This window comes from Gekko japonicus, unplaced genomic scaffold (genome assembly GCF_001447785.1).
Source record: "Gekko japonicus isolate JY-2015 unplaced genomic scaffold, Gekko_japonicus_V1.1 scaffold763, whole genome shotgun sequence".
Classification (NCBI taxonomy): domain Eukaryota; kingdom Metazoa; phylum Chordata; class Lepidosauria; order Squamata; family Gekkonidae; genus Gekko; species Gekko japonicus.
In genome coordinates, this window is record NW_015161426.1 from 642,683 (window position 1) to 669,577 (window position 26,895).

At 42.5% G+C, this 26,895-nt stretch overlaps 1 protein-coding gene across 2 annotated transcripts in view; it reads left to right on the plus strand.

Annotated features, from left to right (window-relative positions):
• The window catches only part of SGCD (sarcoglycan delta), a 359,455-nt gene that overhangs the window by 239,003 nt on the left and 93,557 nt on the right, over positions 1 to 26,895 (plus strand). For both annotated transcript variants that reach the window (XM_015428722.1, XM_015428728.1), the window contains exon 6: positions 9,945 to 10,017. In XM_015428722.1, the coding sequence (XP_015284208.1) occupies positions 9,945 to 10,017 (73 nt within the window). The remainder of the gene's footprint in view (positions 1 to 9,944; positions 10,018 to 26,895) is intronic.

Sequence of the window (26,895 nt, forward strand, 5' to 3'; positions counted from 1 at the left end):
AATTCCCACATTCCTTCAAAAAAAAGTAATGGTTTATTACCAAGATAACAATACATTATATCTATACTGCACTCATTCTTCCAAGGGTGGGGGACAAAGGGTGGTACTAGGGGAGAGGGTCTCATTGCAACACGCACTAGTGCGTGGGGTCCCTCAGGGATCGATTATCTCCCCAATGTTGTTTAACATCTATATGCACCCTCTCGCCCAGTTAGGGGTTTCGGGCTAGGGTGTCATCAATATGCAGATGACATCCAGCCCTATCTATTAATGGATGGCTGACTGGATACCATCCCAGGAGATCTGGCCAGTTGACTGGAATCCATGATGGGATGGTTACAACAGAGATGTCTGAAATTGAACCCATTGAAGATGGAGGTCCTGTGGCTGGGCCGGGGGGGGGGGAGATGGAAGAATTCATCTTCCCACTCTTAACAGGGTGCAATTAGTACTTCCATCATGAGTTTGGGTGTGGTCCTTGATGCCTCCCTCTTATTGGAGGTTTCGGTCACAAATACGGCCAGGATGGCATTTTTCCATCTTCACCAAGCCTAGCAATTGATCCCTTACCTGTTCCACACTGACCTAGCCACAGTCATCCATGCAATGACCACCTCTAGGCTAGACTACTGTAACTTGCTCTATGCAGGGTTACCCTTGAACATGCTCTGGAAACTTCAATTAGTCCAGAATGCAGCAGCGCAGGTCCTTACTAGGACCACACTGAGAGCATATATACAACCTGTGCTTTACTGGCTGTACTAGCTATAGATTGAGTACCAAATTAGGTTCAAGGTTTTGGTACTTACTTTTAAAGCCCTAAATGGTCTGGGACCACCTCTCCCTATACACCCCTCAGAGAGTGTTACACACATCTAGTAACAACTTATTGGTAGTCCCTGGCCCCAGAGCGGTCCGGCTATTTTTGACCAGGACCAGGGCCTTTTCAGCTCTGGTCCCAGCTTGGTAGAACTCTCTATCCAGTGGAACGTGAACTCTGCAGGACCTGGTCCAGTTCCACAGGGCTTGTAAGACTGAGATGTACCACGGGAATATGGTTGAGGACAGTGGTGGCTAAGAAGATCACTGGGCCTCCCATTGTTAGGCTGTGAATCTCACTGTACTGACTGGCCCCTCAGTTGTCCACCTCTGAAGGCTTGTTGGGGCACCATCTAATATGATTTGACTGATTAATTTTTAAGTTTAAACTGTAAAATTTGGTTTTAAACTGTGTTATTGTTAGTTGCTGTAGATTTTCCAGGTTGTTATTGTTGTCAATTGTTGGAAGCCGCCCTGAGCCCTGCCTACTGGGGAAAGGAATGGGGTAAAAAATCTAATAAATAAATAATAAATAAGTATATGTGTAGAAATTGCATGTTTTTAAAGAAAGAAAGAATAAAATATTGTTAATACTATAACAGCATAAAACTGTTTGCTTCAATTTTAGTAGCATGTATAGTGACTCACTGTTATTGTAGTGCACAGAAATCCTCCTGGGACTGGGGCCATATTTTGTGATTTGGACTTTCCTCTGTGATTGATGCTCATCAGGAAAGGGTAGTCACTGTGGTTCCTGCTCTTAAGCTTTCATAGTAAAGATGCCTATGTTCAAAACAACATTAATTTGTTAGCAAAAAAAATACAGGGATGGGAGCAACTGACTTGGGGACAAGGGAGCTCATGTAACTAACAAACAGAAGTAACAAGCAGGGATTCCACCCCATGAGACTAAACCAACTCACACAAATAGAGTGGGGAACAGATCATTCCATTATAATCTATACAATAAATACATGACATCATCTACATGCACTGTTCTTGATAAAGTAGCATCTGGTTCCACTATTTTTTGGGTTCCTTCCTCCCATTATTCACTATTCACTATTAAGAAAGCTGGTTTTTTTCTGATCTTTGTGAGTTTGGGGCCAGCTGGCCTTGCAACACCATGGATTCAAAACTAAGTTGAAAATCTGATGTCCCCTGTACTCTTGCAGCCATCTCTCTCTTTTTTGTTGAGGTCTTAAAACGTTCTGTGTCCCAAACAAATGACTGTGATCAAGGATTATTATAGCAGACCAAGTAATCTAGTTTATAGAGCAATATTAATGGGTTTCTGTTCTGCAAGAGCAGGTGGTGTATGACCTCCTTAATCTTTAGGCTTAGTTTAAGCGTTTAGGTATTGCTTACTGGTTTCTAACTTTATAAGATTAAAAGGAAGATGCTGCATTTATAGCTTGTGGCCTTTCAAGAGCATAAATTGAGGTCAAGCTAGGCTTTAAAAGCATGAAATTAAAGGATGGAATCACAGATCGTTTGTGACATGTTGGATTGGATTTTCATTCTCAAAATCTGCAAGAGCCACCATATGATTACTTTCTAGAGGCACTGACTCAATTATATATGGAGGAATATATCAGTAATATTTTAATGCCTTTACCTAAAATTAGGTTGATTTGGCTTTCCATACTGACTATTGAATCAATACTATGGTGAAGTGCATTGAACACATGGTATTAGGCCTACCACTCTGCCTATGCTTGCCCACCTCCAGATGAAAAAACATAGGCTGATTTCGCACTAGAGCTGCCTCGATGTTGCGCCGCCGTTTGCCCCAATACTATTGGTCAATTTCACACCTGAAGCTGTGGGGCTGCATTTGACTTGCGGCTTCACCCAATTTCCTCCACAGTTTTGTGATCCTCAAAAAACAGGATCACGAAACTGCGGGGGAAATCGGGTGAAGCCGTGAGTCAAAATGCAGCCCCGCAGCTTTGGGTGTGAAATTGACCAATAGTATCAGGGCAAAGGGCGGTGCAACATCGCGGCAGCTCTAGTGCGAAATCAGCCATACTTGTTGATATTGTTAACGCCAACATGCATTGGTATCCTGCAGCCTTACAATAGTATTAGCAACTACTGTAGCTAAAATATGTACATATGTGCCATCAAGTTGCAACTGATTTATGAAGACCCCAGCAAGGGACTTTCAAGGCAAGTGAAAAGCAAGAGGTGGTTTGCCCTTGCCTTCCTATGCATAACCTTCTTTGGTGCTCTCCCATCCAAATACCAATCTTGCTTCTCTTCTGAGATCTGCTTGATCAAGCCACCTTCCATCCCATTGTGGTCAAAAATACATAGCTCAATTTCCTGTTATTGAGTTAATTAATATTAATTTATTGGAGGTCATATTCTTCCAAGTTAGGTAACCTCTTTATTGTCCTTATTTAATTCAGAAAAATAGCTAAAGTTAGGTACTCTAAAGAACTTATGTTACAAAAAAAAAACAAAAACCCTTGTTGGCAGGCTTATGATCACAGCAAAGAGAATTGCCATAACTACAATCTCAACTATCTGTAGCAAAACTTGCCATTCTTGTTTTTCCCAGTAGAAGCCATCAACAATACTAGGTTCACATGGTAAAAGAAATTCAATGTATATATTTGCTTTTTTTTTTAATGGTGTTCCAAAGACAGAGGGCAGTGCACTATCATAAATTATTTTTATGTAAATTGAAAAGTGAAAAAGGCAGCGTGGGGAATACCTAATATAAAGGGGGATCAACTGAAGATGCACTGAGCTTTGGCAGACTTGAGTAGCTTTGCCAGGTCTGACCTTTGCTGCAGTGAGGGGCTCCCAGCTCATTGTCTGGAGCTTTCTGCCATGCATGCAAAGCACACACAGCACGATGACATCATCAGTAGTGATGTCATCACACTAGGGCCATTGCGCAGTGACGCTCTAGTGTTCAGGGCAAAAACTCTATGGTAACCATAAAGTTTCTGCCTGAATTCTAGAGCATTGCTGTGTGACAGCCCCAGCATGATGACATTACTACCGGTGATATCACTGCATCAGCGGCATCCCTCTGGGATGCTGATGTTCAGGGGTGGGGCTTTCCCTGCTGGCCAGCTGGCCAGTGATGAATTGGTGCCCCTGAAATCAGGGGATCCCCTGGCTCCACTGGGAGGATGGCAACCATAGAATTGAGAGACATTCACACATAACAGAAACATCAGAAAGTACAATCAAGGAATTGGGCCTAGCTCCCTGACCTAGAAGGCTGAAATCATGGGTCTCTGAGCAGAGGAAAAGTAAATCTATTTGTTTTAGCCAGAGAGTTGTCATTAATAAGATTGGCAATAATGGTTTACCACCTAAGTGCATGACTATTCATTCCCAAAATCTCAAACTATTACTGACACTGAAATGGGTTAAGCAGGATACAGTTCAAGATAAAACTTTGCCCAGCTATATTTTGCAAGACTCTGCATAGTGAGATGATTTTGTGTAGTGCTTAGCAACAGAGAGCTGATCCTAGCAGGAAAAGAATCCTGAATTTATGTCACAGGGAAATAATGCAGGACCTCAGCATGGTGATCCTCTTGCTTCTTTGACTTGTTAAATTGTAATAGCTGTGTTGCAGCTATGTGTAAACCACAGGCTGTAGGACATAGGATACAGTTTAAGCTCTGTATGAAACAGATGAGTCTGTTCAATAGCAACGGAATCTGTGTGGAGGCAAAAAGCATATCTTGAATTCAAACAGTTGCATTTAAGAAAAGTTGTTCAGAAAGGACATATTGAGACTAATCTTGTTGATACTTGTTAGAATTCCAACAAAGTAGCAATGGATGTAACAAGTCAGCCAGCAGAGCAGAGTTATCAAATGGTTACTATTCCTTTATACAGACTAATATTAAGGTCTCTGCTTACAGGAAATATAGAAGCGGGGGGGGGGGGGGGGAAGAGACATATCTCTGTGGAACTGTGCCGTATATGTTACAAAAGCGTTCTCATTGTTACTGCAGTAAGTGAATGCACATGAGGGATTTTTTTTCTGGACAAATTTATTCTCCCCAATGTTCACCAGTACAGGGAAGGGTAGGGAGACAAAGGTATTGAGTGAATCATTACAGTAATTCAAAACACTTTAGATAGATCCTGTCACATGCTTTATAAATTCCTGACTGATTGTGTAGAATTAAGTTATTGGGCAGAAAACCAGTTAATGGAACACACATTGATGAAATCATTTTTGAGGGGCATTGAATTGAACTTAAAATAAAGCTGGAATAGCTTTATGGATTTTCTACTCAAACTGTTTATGAACATTTATTGCTGGTAAATTACACAGTGTCAAAAGAAAGATTTGCTGGACTTGGGTTTGAATCAAACTGTGATGGAAATAACAAGAGAATAATTATTGCCCTGAAATGTACAATAGGTGTACATATATATCTTACCTGTCCTCTACTATGTTTTGCTCATTGTATAAATGTAGGAAGGCGTCACAAAACCAGTTGCATGTTGAAAAGAATACTTCCAATCCTTACCAAAGGAACAGTATTTTGTATTCAAGTAGTTACGACAGATGGAGAAATGTTATCAAGACCAGGAGAGATAAGAAGTGTTGATTTGCTAACAGATTGGATATGGCTTACTTTCTGACTAGTAAATGTGAAATGATGATGATGATGATGAAGAAGAAGAAGAAGAAGAAGAAGAAGAAGAAGAAGAAGAAGAAGAAGAAGAAGAAGAAGAAGAAACCTCTTCTTGGTTTCCTTGCATACTACCAAACAGATACATTTCCGTACTGAATATCTTATTCTTAGTTTTATTTCGGCCCTGACCTGGATAGCCTAGGCTAGCCTGAGATCTTGGAAGCTAGGAAGCAAGGTCAGCCCTGATCTGTACTTGGATGGGAAACCACAAAGGAAGACTGGGGTTGCTATACAGCAGTAGGCAATGGCAAACCACCTGTGTTCATCTCTTGTCCTGAAAACCTTATGGAGTTGTCATCATGAGTCAGCTGTAATGTGACAGCATTTTTGCCCAATTTTATAATGTATTGCAAAGCTGCACCAGAGCTCATGGTCTAGTGCAAAAGTTCCTGTGCCATGGGAGCACAATCATGCTCTGTAGCCGCTTCCCCTCACTCTCTAAGAGGGTAAAATGTCAGCTTTTACCACTGCTGTTCTGGCACCTGGAAAAGTCTGAGAAGATATGTTTGAACCATTCAGTGAGCATTTTGTAGGCAGGTGAGGCTGAAGCAACTAGTGGTCCTTTGCCTCAGCCTCCTCTAGGGGGGAAAAACCCAGTAGTGAATAGGGAGGTTCAAATTTATGTTAGGTGAGTAGGCACAATTGTGTAGTTTGACTTGAAAAAGCTGGTGTGAAAATAGACATGCAGGTCCCAACCCTTGTTTGAGTTTTGATTATATAAAACCAATGTCTGGGGAAAGATTTATACATTTTAGGCTTTTTCAGGCTTATGGCCTTTTCAAAGATTGAGAAGGGTGCAATCCAGTGTAGTAGGCCACATAGATTAAAAGCCTAGTGGGAGCGGATAGCATTTCTGTGTGCTTCAAAGAGTATCCCCCAAGCTATCATGTGCAGCTGATTTTTATAGCTATCCATATGCTGGCTTCATCAAATAGTTGATGAAGCCAGCATATGGCTAGCAGGGTACTAAACAATTGCAAATAGAGACTTACGGTCTATGGAACAGTGATGGCGGACGCTCTCCCCACAACGGGGAAGGGCGAATCGCACACCAGGGGCCTGGAGGGGTGCCACCTCAAGTGACACCCCCGCGGAGCCTTTGTGATAGGCTCCAGGCCAGGGGGCTTTTGAGGGGTAGCCTCTTCGAATGCACGCTTAATTCTTATAAAGGTAGCTCCTAGGGTGAGCAGAAGGTACAGGAGTTTAGCCTTGGAACATCAGAGACCATTTAAAAACCAGAATAAGTTTTTATTCAACACAGAGCATTGCAATTAGACTATAAAGATTTCAAAATAACAAGCCTAAGGCAGTTTGCCTTAACTAAACATAATGCTTCATATTTACCATGTCAGGAACATCTACAGTCCAGGGTTCCATGGGATCTTGAAAGGAAAGCCCATTTTTGCACACCATGTGCTCCAGTTACCAAGCAGGTCTTTGTTCTCACACAGACCACATGTCCAGATGCAATAAACCAACAAGCAGGGAGCAGAGAGCTCATGAACAGGAACAAGAACACAAGAGCAGCAGAGAGAACTGAGAGAACAGAGCTCTCTCCCATTGGGAATGACCCGTTATAGGCCCATTCCAGTCACAATCAGCTGTGGCCAGGCAGCCAACTGCGAGTGGGCAGGGGGGTGGCCAATTCTTTGTTGTCATGGGTGCAACTGGACGTTTGGAGACTCCCTCTGCAGTCAGGTGACCCCAAACTCCAGTCTCCCCATCGGCTATGTGACTTTTTGCACGCTGGCTTAGCTTCCAGCATGGAAGTGTGAAGAATGTGTGGCTATATGGCAGGGCTATAAAGTTTCTCCGGCCAAATTTGAGGCCATATGGCTTCAACAGGAAACAAGGCACAGCAGGTTATCAGCAAGACATCCCAGGAAGGCAGGGGCTTTTAGAAATCAATATTTCTATACAGAGGGGTAGCCTCTTCGATGGCGCAATGCTGGAGAATTGAGGCTCCCCTCCGCCCCGACAGTCCAGTCGCCGAGTGGCCTTTGGGCATAAGCTGGACTGACTGGTACAAGCGCTGGAGATCGAGCGGAATGGCATAAAACTGAGCATGGTCAAAGAAACTGACCGACAATGGACGTGAGTTCTGAATAAAACAGAGTCGTTTGAAAAGTGATTCCCCCCTCCCGCGGTTGAAAACAGTGATTGCAAAGAGGGACGCCTCTTGTGTGCGAATGAGAGGCTAACAGACACAAAGGAGGAGAGGGGAGGAAGTAAACCGAAAGTGTTTTGAGAGACTTATTTGAATCGCGAAGTCATTTGGCAAGTTTTCCAAGTTGTGTGGAAGTGGCAGAAATTGTAAGCAAAACAGGAAAGATGGCGGCCCAGCGGAGAAAGTTTTAAACAAAGCCGGGCAGTCAGAGTCTGAGACCGGAAGAGGGAGCAGATGTCCTCAAACTCCTGGTGGATATGCTCAAGCCAGTGATGCAGCAACTCGATAGTATTAACCAGCAATTGACTGTGATGAATAAAAACTTTGCAGCACAGCAGCTTCATCTGAATGAAACAGAGAAAAAAGTGGAGCAGGCAAACGAGAAAATTAAAGAGATAGACACCACAAGCAAGAAGTTGAAGAAAAGGCTGGGAGATGTGGAAACGAAGCAGAATTACCAAGAGAATCGAGTTTTGCAGCTACAGATGGAAAAAGCTAACATGATTCTCAGGTTTCAGGGGGTTCCTGAAATGGATCGGCAAGAGGGTGCTTGGTGAGATTATCACTCCAGTAATAGGTTTAACAGCGGATGAACTGGTAAACGAAATGGAGTCAGCCTTTAGGGCATACTCCAATTACATTAAAAAAATAACCTATCTGGAGAAATAATGGTCAGGTTTGTAAGAAGACAAACCAGAGATGCCATTTTAAAAGCAACATCAGCAACTCCACTGAAAATGGGAAATGTAACCATTAAAACCTTAAAGGACATTCCATTTGAAATTAGACAAAAGAGGAAAAATTACAAGGACTTAATTTCTTGTCTTCAAACTAATGGGATATCGTACAGGTGGGCGGTTCCGGAGGGTGTCATCTTTAAGATCAACGATAGAAGAGAGAAGATAGACTCCACTTTTAAAGCCAAAGAATTTTTGAGACGTTAGCTGGGGACAGACGAAGAGTCCAAAGAGGAAGAAACGAAGTCTAGTGACTCTGCTACCTCTGGAAGGGAAGAGGACTCTGCGGCAGAAAAGGGTGCAGGACCAGCCAGAGTGGTATACGATTTTAGAGACAGAAAGCTGAAGTAAAGGCAGAAGGACTTGGAAAATGCCCTTTTGAAGCGAAGAATAAGAAGATGATCAGAGACTTCTCTCATAACAACTAACAAAATAACATACAAATAGCGAATTGTTATAAGCAAGAACTCTACAAGTATATTGTGATACTAAAACTAATTGTACTAACATTTTTACTAACAGTGAAAAGATCTCCTCCTCTTGGGGTTTTAGTTTAGTGTGGTTTGCTTTCCTTTACCCTTAGTTGTAGTCCCTTCCCTAATATTTCTTTGTAGTTTTTGTAGTATTTGCAAAATAAAAAAATATCCCTCCGGGGATTTATATATAAAAAAAACACAATTGCAAATAGATCCCAGCATAACAAAGTGTAGCAGCCTCCCAATAGCCATGCTCTGAAGACAAAAAGTACAAATTGGATCCATGTTGTCTCCATCTCACTTCACTATTCAGTATTGTAACAGTTAAGGCTATCCTGTGGTAATATGCATACACCTCCTCCTTTGACAGTGCTGGGAGCCAATGTGGTGTAGTGGTGGTTACAGTGTTGCATGAGGATCTAGGAGGTTTGAAATCATTCAAGTACCCACGTAGCTGTGAAATTCAGTGGGTGGCTTGGGACAGTCATTCTCTTTCTATGTAACTTACCTCCCAGGATTGTTGTGAGGATAAAATGGGGGAAAGGGCAGCCATGTTTACTCCTTGGAGGAAGGACGGGATTAAAATTTAGTGGATAGACAGATGTACAGTATTGGCCTTGTTGCATGGAAAGTGCAGGAAGTGCATCCATTCAGCAAACTTTTGGCAATAATGGTATGATATTGGTGTTATCCATCCCTCTGAGATTTGGAAAAGCATTCAAGCCTAACACCATATATTGTCTGTGATCAAAAGTGCAGCATATATTGTACCAATACAGTTACTCTCTTTTTTGGGGGGGGGGCTGCTTTACATGTCTGTAGAGTGTTCGACACTTTGCAAGCCAGGACTTACTTCTGTAATGGAAAACAGGCCAAAGCACATTGGGGGGAAAGCCCTTAGCCCCTTTATCCTGAACACTTATTAAGATACACTAGAGCTGTTCTGGGTTTGGATTAATGTATGGGTAGATTAGCTACAAATTGTACCACCTGCAATTTGAGATTCATTTCCCTGCTGACAAGTTATAACATCTACAACTTACGTTCTGTTTTGTTATTTCAGGAGCAGAAGGTACAGTGTTCCCTAAATCCATAGAAACTTCCACTATCAGGGCAGACCCCTTCAAGGAATTAAGGTAAACTTTGGCATTTGTTTAAGGTAAACTAAAGGCCCTTTGGTGGAATTCTGCATTCTGACTGGTGGTATTTCAGCCCTTGAATAAAAGGGGCAATGTATATTTGTATAATTAAATAAATGCCACTGATTGGCAACAAGGCAAGAGAGCTTCAGAGTACATCACTATGACTGAATAAAGAAAAGTAAATGTGATACTAGCCATGAGAGGCCACACTGTTATCACAAATTGTCTATAGGCAGTGACTGAATTACCTTTTTTGTACAGATATTGGAATCTAGTAACTGTATTTTTTTCTGTACACAGATGCCACTACACCCAGTTCATCTTTTAGTGGTGGCAGTAGTTTCCAGAGGTAGATGAGCGGGTAGGCATCTCCATCCATCTACTTAAAATAACATATGAACCACAACTTTATGCCGTTGGGGTAATTTCCCATCCCTTTTTAAAGGGGGAGAAATCCCCTTAGCAGAGTTTCTTTGCAGTTGGATGTCAGTACTTTTTTGAGGTTTCTGATGGAGGGATGAGCATCTGTCCTTCTACCACCATTTGTGTATCACTTCTATCACTACCAAAAGAACAGTGAAGTTAACAGTAATTCCCTCAACAGCCTACATAGAAAGCACCACTGAGCCAAGAAAGCCAGTTTTAGCCCTGGGGACTGTAAATTATTGTTGCCATATTTACTAAAATGTCAGAAAGATGGTCATTGAACAAGATTCTGTTGGTATATGGAAGAAAATAGTTTTATATAGGTCTTGTAAGTTTTGTACCGCCTCTCCCAAATGTATCCACCTTTCCCCCTTTTCTCACCCCACCCCCAGCTAGATGGGAGATTTCTGGTGGGAAATCACGTGAAACACCATTTTCCATATAGTTCTAAGAACAGTGAAAGTTGGTTTAGATGGGAAACAGCCTGCAGGGGAGGTTGCAATGAATAATGTTGGTAACCCTAGTGTGTACAGAAAGTAGTTAAGTGAATCATCCACACCATCCAGTGACAGACTATCCACATGATGGAGGCAGAACCTCTACAAATCAAAGCTTCTTTTTGAAGCTTTAGACACACATCTCAAGTGAGTTAACTAAAGTTTTGCCCTTTTCCATCTTTCCCACTATCTGCTATTAAATCATCAGCAAGACAGCCTGTTCATTATTCCAAAGTACATTTCTCTGTACGCCACCCCTAAAGTGCATGTCTAGTCAAGCATCAACCTTCTTTTTGCATAGTCTTCTCACATCTCTATCAGTGTCTTAGGCATTTGTAGTGTATTATCTTAATAGTTTGTTTCTTCAAAGGCACATGCATTTGGTCTCTTTTCTCTTTCCTTTTGCTTCTTCACCACTGCAGCCATCACTGATGTCTTGTGTGTCATCAAGAACAATAAGTTCCAGGTGATTACACAACCATCATTCTCCACAGATTTTCTATCATCCTCTTTCTGACAAATGGTCTTGGATCACTAGCTGCTTTACAAGCGCAGGATCACCTTTTTTTTGAGATCAGACATTGTACTCATTCTCGCTAGAGTGGCATCGGCTCTTGGCTGTCATCTTGTCTTTTCCTTTCTCATGTAGTGGCTTGGAGAGTTAAAGCGGGCTACTATTTGTAATAAAGCTGAGATATTACATAGATGGATCTCATGTTTGTGATTTCTTAATTAGGAGAAGTAATATTATATCTCACATTGCTTTTCAGTTTGTTTGACATGAACAATTGTTATACCAGTGATCTAAAAAGTAGTATAATTAACATGTGTACATGAGGATTGTCATGCGTATACACCACAAACAGATAATTGGCACTGACCACGTTGAATACCATTAAAGATTGTGGGGACACAGCCTGGGCTCTGTACAAATATACCAATATGCTTGCATACATACACACCCCTTCCTAAAATGGGATCAGGATTATCAGAGCTGGCTGTACTAAGCATCTGTTAGAGCTGTGGGTTGGGCCTCAAATTGGATTGTGAAGCCTTTGGAAGTGGGTCACAGGCCAGCCCTCCCTAATGGTTGCCTCTGCCATTTCTGTTGCTCTCTTTTCTATCTTGGAAACCAAGATCTGACCCTAGAATCAGTATCTTCCATGTCATACATTGGCCCCGTTCACATGGAGCATTTGCCGCGCTAAAGATACGGCTGATAGGTGGATTTTCCGGGCGCAATCACACCGCAACATCTGGGAAGTGTAGTGCACCCGTGGCTAACCCGTGGCTTCGTGCTGAAGATACAGAGTAAAAAACTAGTATTTATGATGTACTAGTTTCTGAAAAACGTGGGGCAAGGGCGGGCGTCTGATCGCGTCCCGTCTTAGTCCCGTCCCAAGCCGGTTAGGGTTTTTTTTTTAAGTCTTCACAGGATGCGCACAAATGATCATGCACATGCTCACCTTTCAGTGAGAAAAAAAATATTCCCATTTGCCATGGAAGTGGCGCCTGGCAATTGCTGGTGTGATCGCACAGCGCCGCTTCTTTGCCGCGCTGCAGGATAGCTGTGTGATCGGCACCTCACGCCCTAACCTGTGATCGGGCGGCTGCACATTATTTTGCTCCGGGGCAAACAGCCACGCTTCCCCCCCACATTTTCCGGCCCATGTGACCGGGGCCATAATTTGGTATTTTTTCTTCACTGCATATACATGTTGATCAAGCAAAGTGTGTCCTGATGGTCACTAGAGTGAGTGAGAATCTTAGGGATGATTAGAGGTAGTAATGTAGAAGAAGGTGATGGTCAAAGGCTGGAATGTAACTTTGATATGCAAAGCTGTGTATATCAAAATGCCACTTTGCTTGGGGTTCACAGTGGAGGCAACTGTGCCCTTCATGTGATGTTTGTTGGTTTCTCAAGAACAACTGGTTAGCCGCAGTAGAAAATGGAATGCTAAACTAGATGGGTGCCAGAGTCATAATTTACCGAGTGTGCCAAAAAACTTTGGGCCAACCCTGGATGGGTTACCATAACAAGTAAATTTGGACTTGTGGGTCACCGTACTCAAAAGATTGGGAATTGCTGTGTTAGAGGAGGACTGTGTGCATTCAATACAGCATGCTCTGGGTGCCATATGGGGAGTGAGGGCAGGAAAAGTCTGGGTTCTAGCAAGAGCCACCTGAAGGCAACAGTGGTTTCATTTCTGAGTGGTTCTTACCTGCTGATTCTGTGGAGGTAAGAGGGCATCTATTGTAAGCAGGAGACAAACAAAGATTAAGGCAGGATACCATATTTGTAAATAATGTGAAATCATAGTTAAGACTAACAATGGTAAATAAACCAGCTTCCTATACTGGCTTGAGGCACTTGAACTAACATTAATTAGCATAATGGTGCAGGTTCGGATGATGACTTTCCTAAACCATCAGTTTGCATTATACCTGAAATCAGAGGTCATTTCGGGGGGGATCGTGGGGGATCGCAGTTCCCCCGGGTGAGGTACGGGGGCGGGGCACATGACGAAGCCCCGCCCCCTGCTTCCGGCCGCCCCGCTTCCGGCCCTCATTCAGCTAGGAGGAGGCAGGAGAAGAGGGAGGGTAAGTTGCTTCCTCCCTGCCTCTCCCCACCCCTGCCTGCCTGGGGCCAGGGAGGGCCTTCGCGGGGCTTCCTTGCACTCCCGCTGGCCTTGCAGGTCCACCGCCGGGCCCCTCATGGGGCTCGGCAGTGGAGCTGCAAGGGCGGCGGCCGGGGCTGTTGGGGGGGGGGGGTGTGGCCTTATGACACACTTCTGGTGATGTCAGGGGGTGTGGCATATGCTAATGAGTTATGCTAATGAGTTCCCCTAGCTCTTTTTCTACGAAACGACCCCTGCCTGAAATAAATCACAGTTTGCTGGTCTGAATGTAATAGCAAACTGTGGTTTCTTGAAAACCAAGAAATAATTAGCACTGCACAAGATGGGGAAAGGACAGGGATTGCACAATTAGGCTAAAGTTCCTTGCAGGTTCGTTCCCTTATAGAATGGAAATGTACAGGTGGCTGTACTGCTGAAATCATGATAGCTGGATTCTTTAGGCTTTGCACCCCCTAAGATTAATTTTATATTTGAATGAAGCTATTCTTGATTTTTCTAAGCAAGAGAAAAGCGCTCCTTGTTTGATAGCCCAAAATACCTAAAAGAAAAGAAAACCCTAACATGAAGCTCAAAAAGAAGGAGAATCTTTCACTTGCCATAAGAAAATACTGTAATGGTGCAGGGAGCTGTTATCCCATTCATCCTATTACTATATTATATTATTATTTATTAAGCCATGTTCTAAGCATACTATAAACATGCAAAAAAAATATCCCTGCTTTCAGGCCACGCACAAAGAAAGTGCAAGAAGAAATCACCACTTCATATAAAATGAACAGATGCATAAAATTAGTGTTTCAGAACCAGCCCCTGCATTCATGATTGAATAAACATTAGACTTCAAATCTCCCAAGTCAAATTGAGCCATAGTGACTTTCAGAAGTCCATATGACAAATGCTGGTGCAGTTCTGTTGCAGGACCAGTGGAAGGTAGACCTGAGCTTCCCCCTCTCACTGCTGACTCTGCCAAGAGCAGCTAAGGTTCCTTCCTTCCTGGCTCCCACAGGTGATAATTTTAAACCATACAGCAAACCACACTACATTTTAAAATATCTAAAGAGGGAAGGAGTAGTTGCTGCTTCAGGGGCAAAGGGCAGTGGGAGTAGTGGCAGGGTGGCAGCGGGGGTTCCCAGATCCCCAAATCCACGCTGTGTGGGACCCTGTGTGGCTTTGTGTGGAACTATCCATCTAAAAAAAAGAAAAAAAAGAAAAGAAAAGAAACTATTGGAAACTGTCTGTTTGAAAGTATTCTCCAGCCATGACAAAAGCCTTTGAAAATCAGGGAGGCCTTTGGGCTAGAATCTGTCATGATATTACCTTTCCAATAACATGAAGCTTTGAATGTGGGCATATTTTCACACTGGAAATTTTAATGGACATTCTAGAAGTGTCTGCCTGCTTGCACATTTGAACTGGATTTCTAGCATGGCCTATGAAGCCTATGAAGCAATTTTGAAATAATACTTACTTTTACATTCTACTATTTAATAAATTAATAGAATAATAGTTAACTAATAGATAATCAAACAAAAGCTGTTTTGTTTATCAGTATCACCTGATAGTTGTATCTGATGCTGAAAGTTTTTCAAACATTCCAAGGGCCCTTATTTATTTATTTATTTAATTAATTTTATTTATACCCCGCCCTCCCCGCATGCAGGCTCAGGGCGGCTTAGACAAAAACTTGTAAAAATTAACATCAGGTTCAGTAACTGATATTGATGACCTTGTCTTGTCTATTTATTGTCTAATCTTTGAAAAAAAATGGAGGCAAGAATCACTTATGAGTTCGTCTTAATAAAGTATTCCCATTTTATGACCACTATTTCTTCTTTCAGTACTCCCAGTTTTCTGTGCAGGCCCTAATTTTTTCATGTTAATCATCATGGAAGTAATGGGCTTAATAATGAGATGTTATTTGTCCTCTGATCTTTTTTATTTAAATAATCCTTTACTGCACTTGATGAAAAGCGACACTAGTTCAATCAGAATTATTATTTTGTAAAATGAGAACTTGCCATGTTAGCACTGCATTTCAGTTTCAGCCTGGTACAATGGATCTCCTTTGGACTATTTAGCTGGCTTAGTGTTCTACATGGCACAGGAGAATTCTTGTATTAACATCAGAGTGTAAGCACATTTCATCTGCCAGTTGGTACTTTCCATGATTCATAATTAACTTTGCTTAAAATTCCTTTCCCCCCTTTTAAGATTAGGAGACTAAAATGTCCATTCATAAGAAGAATCATGTTGCAGGGCAGAAAGAGAGAAAGGCTGCAAAGTGGGAGCCAATACAGTGAGGAACAGAGAGAGATAGACATGGATCCTGTGGTAAAGTCTCCAGAAAATGAAGGCATTTTCATCAGTGGAATAGGACTTTGCCCCCTCTCCCACTGCAGCCTGAAATGCTCTCCAAAATGCAAGGACAGAGGTGTTTGTTTCTTTCCAGATCAGAAGGGCAGTCATGATAACTGTTTACAGCAAAAAAATAAACAGCAATCTAGTAGCACTTCAGAGGCAAACAAAATGTTATTCCGGCATAAACTGAAGAAGACGAAATAAAATTGTGTTGATTCCTGTTTGTTTGGGGTTTTCCCCCATACCTGTGAACAGCTGCAGCCTCAGGATCTCATTATGTGAGATGTGGGCAGACACATAGAACTGGCCGTGGGACAAAGCCCCATCCCGCCACTGTTTTTCTGTCAAAAGCATTGTGGGATAGAAGGAAGGGAAGGCTGAACCCCTCCTGCTGCTGTACCATGGCTCCGGTCACACGGGCAGGAAACTGCGGGGGGGGGGAAGCGTGGCTGTTTGCCCCGGGGCAAACTAACGCGCGGTTAAGCGATCAGACCTCCTGTGGAGGTCCTGTGGAGGTACCGTGGAGGTTCCGTGGGTAGGGAGAGGTGCCGATCACAGGACACGCCTGCGCACAATGAAGAAGTGCGCGGTGCGGCAAACTGGTTTTCTTTTTTTGTGTACACGACAAATGCGTATACTCCGTTGGGTGCGTGTGCGCATCCACGGAGACTTGGGGGGGGACCTTTTTCGCAAGGGGACATGGGCGGGCGCTGGATGCCACCGGAAACGCGATCAGACGCCCGCCCTTGCCCCGCGGTTTCCAGAAACTAGTACCTCCGAGGTACTAGTTTTTTGCTGCGCGTTTTTGGCGGGAAGCCTTGGTTGTGCCACAGAAGCGCTACGCTTCCCAGATGTGCCGTGAGATCACGCCCGGAAAATCCGCCTGTCTTCCGTCTCTCTTGCATAGCTAATGTTCCGTGTGACCGCAGCCCACATTCTGCAACTAATTTGGTCCCCTCCTTTGAAGGTTAGGGGCCATGGCTCAATGGTAGAGTGTCTGCTTGGCATGTAGAAGGTCCCAGGTTCAATCCCTAGCATCTCTTGGTAGAAGAATCTGGCAGTAAATGATCTGCAAGTCCTCTACATGAAACCATAGAGACATGCTGCCAGTCTGAGTAGACAATGCTGACACTGATGGACCAACAGTCTGTTTCAGTAAGGCAGCTTTATGTATTCATGTGAGTCCTGGTCAGACATGAAATATGAGTTGGGTAGAGGTTGGGAGAAACCCCAATCTAACTTGAGTTTCAGATCTCGTGCGATGAGACCCTCACATCTCACCACACATTTCGAACTAAAGAAGCATAGCTTCCAGGGTAACGGCATGCATTCCACACAGGTGAAAGCTTCAGCATTTCTTTAAGCATTGACTCCGTCTCCATGGCCAGGTAACTACAAAAATAATGCACACAGAGAGTCTGTTCTCTTCCAAAGAGTCAAAGATCCGGGGGGGGGGGATCAGCAAATTGATTTATTGGCATCTATTTTTATGAGTGTCTTAACATGACTTATGAATGTATACAGCTATGTGATCAAAATATACATTTTGTTTTCTTTTCTTTTTGGTCTCACAGTACCCTACATAGCACCAAAACACAGTGGCATGTATTTGAGGGAATATTTATTTGGGCCACACTACACCTGTGATTTAACATTTAAAAAATCCATGGGGAAATACGATGTATGTTGCCTTGAGCTCCTTGTAAAAATGATGGGATAAAAATATGATAGAAAGCCCAGAAACAACAGAATTTTAAAACCATATGCCAATTTTATGTTAATTCTTCATGTAGCTGGATGGGATAAATCAAATGTTATCCTGCAGTGGGAGGGTGGGAATGTGGAAACTTGATTTTTCTGCTTTCTATTTTCTCATGCTTAATTCTGTTACTTCTTTTCATTATGGTGTTTTGGTATGCCTGTCAGTAAGAATTATTTTGAGACATAGCATAAATTGTCGCAATTACATTAGTTATTTCATTAACCCTTCCCACATAAATGACTTGCAGAGTTAAAGGGCTTCTAGAGGTTAATTGTAAGGTATATTGAACTCCTAGTCCATAGTAGCAGAACCTAATTGTCTCAGAAGTGCTGCCCCATGACATCATTTCATGTACTCATACTAGTGCAAGTATTTAGGACAAAGGTAAGAGGTCAGTTTGGACATGGTTAAGTTTGGCTTATTATATGTCAGTGTTCAATAATACGTGTCATGGTAAATTGGCCTAAATATAGAATTACATATTATAATAATAACAAAAAAGTCAGGATTCAATCATTCATTTAGCTAGGTTAGACTGCTTTGCTACCCCTTGAGTCTAGAGAAAGCTGCTTTATCATTCACCACTATCTTTTCCTTCCCAACCCACATTATTTTATTTGTCCTGTGCTACAGCATGCACTTGATATCTGTCTAAACGATCGTAAGAACAGCAGTAGCCATAGATTTGTAGATACAAACTTTTAGATATGTTCCAGTCATTGAAGGTATAAATTGGTTTCCACTAATATTCATTTGTGGTATCAGGTGCAAACTTTTCAAGGTAGTAAAGCCTCCCAGATACCTTCCAGGGATCCCTGATCCCAAACCCTTTTTCTGTTTTTGCAATCATTAGTGTTGCATGACATTGGCCCGGTCACACGGGCCGGATATCGCGGGGGGAGGCGTGGCTATTTGCCCTGGAGGAAACTAATGTGCGGCCGCCTGAGCACACGTCCTGGTCGAGGTCCCGTGGTTAGGGGAGAGATGCCGACCAGACGGGTATCCTGCAGCACGGCACAGAAGCCACGCCGCGCGATCGCACTAGCAATCGCTCTTTGTGCACATGCGCTGTTGGGCGCTATTGCGCAACCTGCGGAGACTTGGGAGACAAAAAAACCCTTGTGTGTGACGAACAGCGGTGAGCGCCGGATGCCACGTAAGTCCACTGGAAACACGAACAGACTCCCGCCCTTGCCCCGCGGCTTCCGGAAACTAGTACCTCGGAGGTACTAGTTTTTTACTCCGCATCTTCGGCGGGAAGCCTCGGGTTAGCCACGGTAGCTCTACGCTTCCCAGATGTTGCAGTGTGATCGCGCCCGGAAAATCTGCTTACCATCAGTATCATCAACGCGGCAAATGCTCCGTGTGACCGCAGCCATTGTTCACATAATAATCAGTAGGAAAACAGTTTAATTTCTGAATATGTCATTTACATAATGTTGTTACCAAATTCCAGAAAGAGCAACGGGCAGAATAGTACTGGATGCATAATTTAGAGGCCAGTCCTGTAAAATTCCTCCACATTGCATGCAGCAAGAGACCAAAGTTAAGGCGGATAGTATACATTAGACCAAAGACAGAGCCATGCAGTTTTGTTACTCTTGGCCAAATTCCTCCTTTGTCTCCATTTTTGAGGGTTTTTTGACCCACTGTGGCAATCCATCCTTGTGCTGCAATAACAATGAATCATAGCAAGGCCTCTGTGGCAGTTACCTTTTGAAACCAAAGACCACAGTAATTAGCCAGTGAGAAACAAAAAAAAGAGGGAGAAAAAGAGGTAGAAATTATGCTATGAATGCAGTTGTGAAATAATGGTACTAAAAACCCTTCTGCATATGGATTGGCTTGTTTCCTGTGGGATTTGATGAGAGAAAACTTTGCTGCTTCCTTGACTAGCCTCTGAGAGGGGATGTGTGACTCCCTGGCTAACTGCTATCATGAGATCAGCTGAAAACTACCCAGAGAAGTTTCCCTGCCCTTGCATGGCTAGTAGCCAAAGGTAAATGGACTGGTGATGCAGCAATGCTTTTCTATGCATTGGATGATGCAAGGCAAGCTTGGTGTTGCAATGGATATAAGCAGCCTCTGGGGCAAGTGTCTGTTGCGCAGTGTCACGCAGTGTCGCGCAGTGTGCGTCACCGGGTCAGCTTTCAGCCAAAGATCCAAATTGCACCCTGCTAAGATCCCACTGCAGTAAACCACACTCACACAGTTCTTGTGGTTAACTATGTATAGTGATTTATTTCCATTTCTACAGCTCTCTCCGTCAAAGTGCTCCGCCATACGCTCATACAAAAAGAAGGAATATAATGTACAGACTACATACACTTATATACACTGACCAGCCAATCAGCTTACTGCTGAGTCACTGTGAGATAGCTCAGCTTAGCTCCAGTCAGAACCGGTTTGTGCTGGTTCTCCAGACTGTCAGACACCTGTCAATTAGATTGGCATGATCACACATACTGAAGACTTATACCTGTCAACAGTGTCTGCTTTGCCGTGTCCTTTAGTTTTGGCCCTGCAAAGCTCCTGTAGGTGAGTGAGTTGCTGAGGAAGCTGACTGAGAGAGAAGGGCAAGCCAGAGAGCGAAATAAAAAACCTCAAGTTGAAGCAAAGCTGTCTGGGCCAATTGCTCACAATACTACACTTGGTTACTACTCCTAGTCCAGTATTCTAAAATTTGTGTTACACTGGCCATACCCTTGGATACCAATTTCCAGGTGGGGCCTGGAGATCTCCTAGAATTACAACTGCCCTCCAGATGACAGAAATTAGTCGCCCTGGAGAAAATGACTGCTTTGGAGAGTGGACTGCATGGCATTATGCCCTACTGATGTCCCTCCCCTCCCCCAACCCCCCTCTCCAAGCTCCACCTCCAAATATCCAGAAATTTACCAACCCAGAGCTGGCAACCCCAGATACCAGTTTGGCTCCTATCTGTGTATTTAACATGCCTGATAGTCCCAATGTGGTCTTTGTAATTCTGTCTAATTCTATCCAAAGTGTATCAAAATAGGATGGTATCTAGGAAAGTTATAACCATATTGCTCCAGTATATTAGTCAAGCCTTACTACTTGTCTGGCCTAGAAAACAGAACACACCATGGACTCTTTTGCTTCTGTCTTTAGTTTTTAATGTATCTGGGCTAAATTCTCAGCTGATACAAATATCCAGAGTCAAAGGAACTAAGTTTTCAACTCCTTATACTCACAGATCTTAAATCAGGACACTGGCCTCTTTCACTATGATATTAATAGATCCTTTACCAAAAAAGGCCAGAATATCCTTTCATAGCATCTAAAAATAGTTAAACCAGACACACTGCAGGAAGAACTGTATGAAGCAGATATGTATGAAGTACACACACTACTTCTGAGATAAAAGGTTTTAAGTTGTGGGGGGTAGACAAAAGTCACTGACTGTAAAAGTGCTTAAATGAATAATTCCATGTAGATGGGCAGCTGAGAGACTTCAAGTTTTTGTATCCCTGTAACTGACACTGGATAAAAGTGACATGATCCCAATACTGGCAGATTTCGCACTAGAGCTGCCTCGCGGCGCAGCCGCCGTTTGCCCCGACACAAATATGTCAATTTCACACCCGAAGCTGCAGGGCTGCATTTTGACTCGCGGCTTTGCCCGATTTCCTCCGCAGTTTCGTGATCCTGGTTTTTGAGGATCACGAAACTGCGGAGTTAATCGGGTGAAGCCGCGGGTCAAATGCAGCCCCGCAGGCTCGGGTGTGAAATTGACAAATAGTGTTGGGACAAATGGCGGCTGCGCCACGAGGCAGCTCTAGTGTGAAATCGCCCACTGAATTCTACATCCTAATGAAGGGATTCTCATTTGCTTGGGATGCTGCTTATCAGTGGCATCTCTACTTATGATATGGTGTTGTTTATATGGTATTTATTTGGAGTTTCTGTGGCGACTCAACAAGGGATGCCACTAGAGGCCATTATCCCCAGCCAGCACCTTTTGCCACTGCTGCCTTCCTCACCTTACAGCTCCATAGCACTATTAGCCAAATGGGCCATTGCCTGGCATGTTTGTCCCAAACAGAAACACAACCAGTGAGGCTTCTAAAGTGAGCAGAAAACTTTATTCAAACAAAGCAAGCATCTAAAGCCTGAATTCCAAAGAACAGATAGAATTACAAGCTTTTTTACAATCATGCACAAACAACCTTTGGACATGTGCAGATGCCCATACCTTTACATAAGAGTACACACCTGTCTGGGAGCTGCAGTGGCTCAAGTGGTTAAGACGCTGAACTGCAGGCTGGAAGGTTGGTAGCTTGGCAGTTCGAGACCTGTGCCACATGACGGAGTGAGCACCCGTCTCTGGTCCCAGCTCCTGCCAACCTAGCAGTTCAAAAGCAAGAAATTGCAAGTAGATAAATAGGTACCACTTCGGTGGGAAGGTAACAGCGTTCCGTGTGCCTCAGCATTTAGTCGTGCTGGCCACATGACCACGGACAGCACTGGCTCTTCGGCTTGGAAACGGAGATGAGTACTGCATCCCTAGAGTCAGATTTGACTGGCTTTCGAGCAAGGGAAACCTTTACCTTTATGCACCTTTCTATCTCATATATGGCATGCTCACAAACTTTTCATCTGTTTTTGACTTCAACTTTCCATCTATGATTATCTCATGCATCCTTTAACTGTTACACTTACCTCAACTGTTTATCTATACTCCCATTAGGGTCTTCTGCTTCTTAGAGCTCTTGGTACCCTGTTTTAATTGACAAAGGAGGATTGGATGTCATCTTAGACCATTAAGCGACTTTTCTAAATTATGGTACCTGGTGTGGAGCTCATTATATTACATAACATATGGTGGAATCACCCTTTGCTATTCTACAGGCAAGCAGTGGAATTTTCCTATACAGCTGTTATTTCTCATCTTCAATCAGAAACTCAAAATGGAGTTTCTGTGGTCCTTGTACCACAGCACCCAGAAGTTAGAGCAGATAAAGACTCCTCTCCTCATTCCTCATGAATTTCTAAACAGAGTATGGCAAGCCACACATGCACAATAGGATTGGTTTGGAGGTGGGGTAGCAGAAAGGGTGACACAGAGATTGCTATCCCTCAAAATTTGCTACCTAAAGACACTGCCTCACCTGTCTCGTTGTAGAACACACCGTGTAGATCTTAAACTTTTTTTGTTATCATTTGGAGAACAGATTTTTACGTAGCATCTCCTTCGTAACTGGGGTACTAGGCTTTAGTACTCTGTTCAGAGTGACTTTGTTAGCATAAGACATCTTTCTTGAGTCTGTTGTGTTACACATGAAGTGGCTGCATTGTATTCCACTGTCAAACCAAATGGCCAAATATGCCCTTCTTCATCATTTAAGTAAGTTTCATTCTGGGTATAGATTGCTGTTCCTAGAAAGCATGAGACAAGTCACAAAGTCCATTGGCCACAAGGTGTTTGTGGGACTCCTTTGTAACATAGCTCCTTTGAAACATATCCCATACTGCTTCCTTCTGAACAGTGAAGCGTTAAGAAGTAAAGGAAACAAGTGGTAGGTGACCCTGCAAATGAAATCCAATGAAGAAGAAGAGAATGTTTTTATACCCTGCTTTTCTCTACCCTGAAGAGTTTCGAAGCAGCTTAGAATCACATTCCTTTCCTTGTGAGGCAACCGTGACTGGCTCAAGGTCACTCAGCAGGCTTCATGTGGAGAAGTGAGGAATCCAACCCGGTTCTCCAGATTAGAGTCAACCACTCTTAGCCGCTACACCATGGTGGTTTTCAGCATGTAAAAGAACCACTTTCTTGTCTGGTAACTTTTCATGAAATAAACACACCACTACAATATAGTTCCCCCAGCAGCAGATTCATATAAGCTTAATGCTTATCCCACGGTGCAATTTCTCTTCTTTTGCTATGGTGATGCTGAAATGAAATCCTGGGATGGCAAAACAGCAACTAATAAGTTGAGAGGACCAAGAATACCTTTTTGGTCTACTTTATTAATTTCAATGTAAAAATACCAAATAATACTAAAAAAGAGACCCCCCCTTTTTTTTTACTGAGCAGCTTCTGTCTTTGACTTTCCATGTTCAAAGCTTTGTGGGCACAGAGATGCCTGCATAATGGGATTTCCTGCCTCCCCCTTCTGTTGTAACCCACCGTTCCTCCTGGGGACCCCGAGAAACAGGGATGGGCACAACAGCAGTGTACTTCCAGGTGCAGCAAACAGCTATTGATACAAGCCAACATCTTTGTATAAGAGAAAGATTTAAAATATGTTTTCATTTACAATATTTGCATCCTTAACTACTACTCTCTATTACTATAGAAACAGTACTAGTTCCTCATATATCTCTTTAATTGCTGTAATTTGCAAAGAGAGATGACCTGTTATTCTATGGGGGAGTAACAATTTTATCTTTATACATCACCACAAGCACTAGCTGAAGTTCTTTGTCTCTATACATCTTTACACAGAAACATGCTCACACACACACACATCTCTGCACAGAAAGTACTCACTGTTTAAAATTATTCCATTTATACATCACTAGCCTCATACATAAAATAGATGCTAATAAATGCAGGGTCTTAAAAATATGAATTATAGCTATTTATAGTTTTATGGCAGACTCACACCATTGTAATGGCTTAATACTTAATTACAAAGCTCATCCTTCCCTCAAGTGCACATGGCTTTCTGCCGACAGATATTGCAATGACATCTGCGGGAAAGGAAGTAGGGAAGTTAATTAGTTATTCATATAATGCAGCATATTGACTGTACTGATTAAAAGGAATTTGTGACACCAACCCCTGACATGATATATATGTCTATTCATTTGGGCTAAACTCTGAGGTGGTGAGTTACACACACACACACTCACACATTGCCTTGTGGTAAAACAAATAATGCCCTTCAGCTTCTATAACATCCATAGAAATATTTATTTTTGTTTACTTCATGCCAAATGACTCAGGTTGATCACAGTAAATAATCATATTTCTTGAATGGGAATTGTGGCTCTTAGCACAGATTCTGAAATGTTACCACAGATTCCATAGGGGTAGAATAGTTTAATTCAGTTCTGAATGGACACTGGCATTTTTAGTGAAACACAGTACAATCCAACAAAGATTTCTTCTAAGGAAATTTGTTTCAATTAGTGGAAGATATACAGGTAAAACAGCTGTACTTTTACACAACTTTTATTTATTTATTTCAGTGTGGCTTATTCATTAAACGGTTCTCTCTGCTGGATTTTGCCCAAGAGCACAGTAGCAAAAGAGTTCATCATGGCCTAATTTGAGCACAGGGTCATCATATAGGAACCCCATATAGTTCCCCCCCCTTAAGGAGGCATAATAGAGGGATTTATAAACTCCATGGTGTAGAAAAAGTGGACAGAACATTTTCTTTCTCTCCTATGATACTAAGGGTCACCCAGTGAAATCGATGAATGGGAGACTTGTGACAAGTGAACACACAGCACATAATTAATATATGGAATCTGCCAGCACAAGATGTAATTGATCTTAAAATGCAGAGTAGGCAAATTCATAGGCAATACGTCTAAAAGTGACTGTCAAATATATTGGCTAAATGGAACCCATACTGTCTTTGGGTTTTCGTCTTTGAATATCACTTGCTGAAATATCTTCTGGTATAAAATGCAGCAGCAATGCTTTATCTGGGTCCAGCTGACTCAAGCATATAATTCTGGTTCTTCCGTTGTTGCATTGGTTATCTGTTTAATTCTGGGCCCAACTCAGAATGCTAGTATTACCTTCAAAGTCCTTCACAGTCTGAGTCCCTCATACCTATTGAACTACCAATTGTGCTTTTCGGTAACCTACCCTTCACAGTACTCTCCCCTTATGTTAGTTCATTCAGCACCTCCAGCACTAGGGCATTCTCTGTTGTGGGGGATTTACTGTGTTATGGCTTACCAGAATGAGGGTACCAACACACCCTGCTTTTCGAAAAGAAAGTAACAGCATTTTATTTCAGGGACCTGGAAGGGGGGGTGTATATATCTACAGAGTGCATTTTTCTAACTGATGAGTACCATTTCAGCTACAGTCTGTGGTCCCCAGGAAGACTCAGCAGCTAAATTAATTACTGCTTCTACTCTTTATAAAAACAATTAGACATCTGCCCAGAATAGAGAAAAGGCAAGCAAGTCTTGGGTGTTTCTTTTTTAAAAGTTGGAACAATCTCTGTAGCCTTGTTCTTTCCCCTTTTGCAGTGAAATATTTCTAGTGGTGCATTCATGTGAGTGTAACTGAAGAGTAATGGGCTGTAAATCAGTTCTTGTACCACAATACGATGTGACATTTTTTAATAAAACGTGAGATTCCTGATCACTAGCCTTATCATAACCACATTTATAGCCATATATAGCAGCCTGCATAGAAGGCAATGCACTTGGAACAAAACTTAAAGGAAAATTATTGCTCTTCCCCATTTAATACATTATTCCAGACCATGTTCATGCTTTCCATATCGTTTATAATACTGAGTGGGATAAGGGAATCAGAAAATATTTAAGTTCTAGCAACCATGATCTTTGTTTTGAGAATATGTGATAATAGAATCCAAAAAACCCCCAAAAGACAAATTTTCTCCTCCCTGCCCTCCCCTTCTTAATTTAGCTGGTCAGGCAGTTTGCTGTTTTATACCAAGCTTTCCAGCCATTTGCACATCATACCTGTTCTTACACAGTTTATTTTTTGCCACTTGCTTCCCTAATGTTTGAAGTACAAGTGATGCATGCTTCATAATTCCTTGGGCAAACCATTTCATTCCAAGAAGGTGGCCAGATTTTTGGCAAGGATTATGTAACAATATCGAATGGATGCAAGCAAGTGATCTGTCCTTGTTGACACAGTGTACATCTCATCAGTGGCACTAGAGTGGAGTCAGTTGGGTCAGCTATGCCAGTGAGTTTCTTCTTGACATCTTCTCAGATAGTGATGACTACTCTTCTGCAATATCCTGTCTCTGGATAAGAACCCCCATATAGTTTTCAGATTTGTATTTGTATTTCAGATCTGTAACACAGAGAACAAAATAGTTAGCGGCTATTATTGGTCAAGACAGGATCGATTATTATAAAATTAGACAATAATGAAGTCTGGGATTTCGAAGAGTCACCCAGCTCCATCTCTGAATTTTCGCACATTGTAAGCTGTATA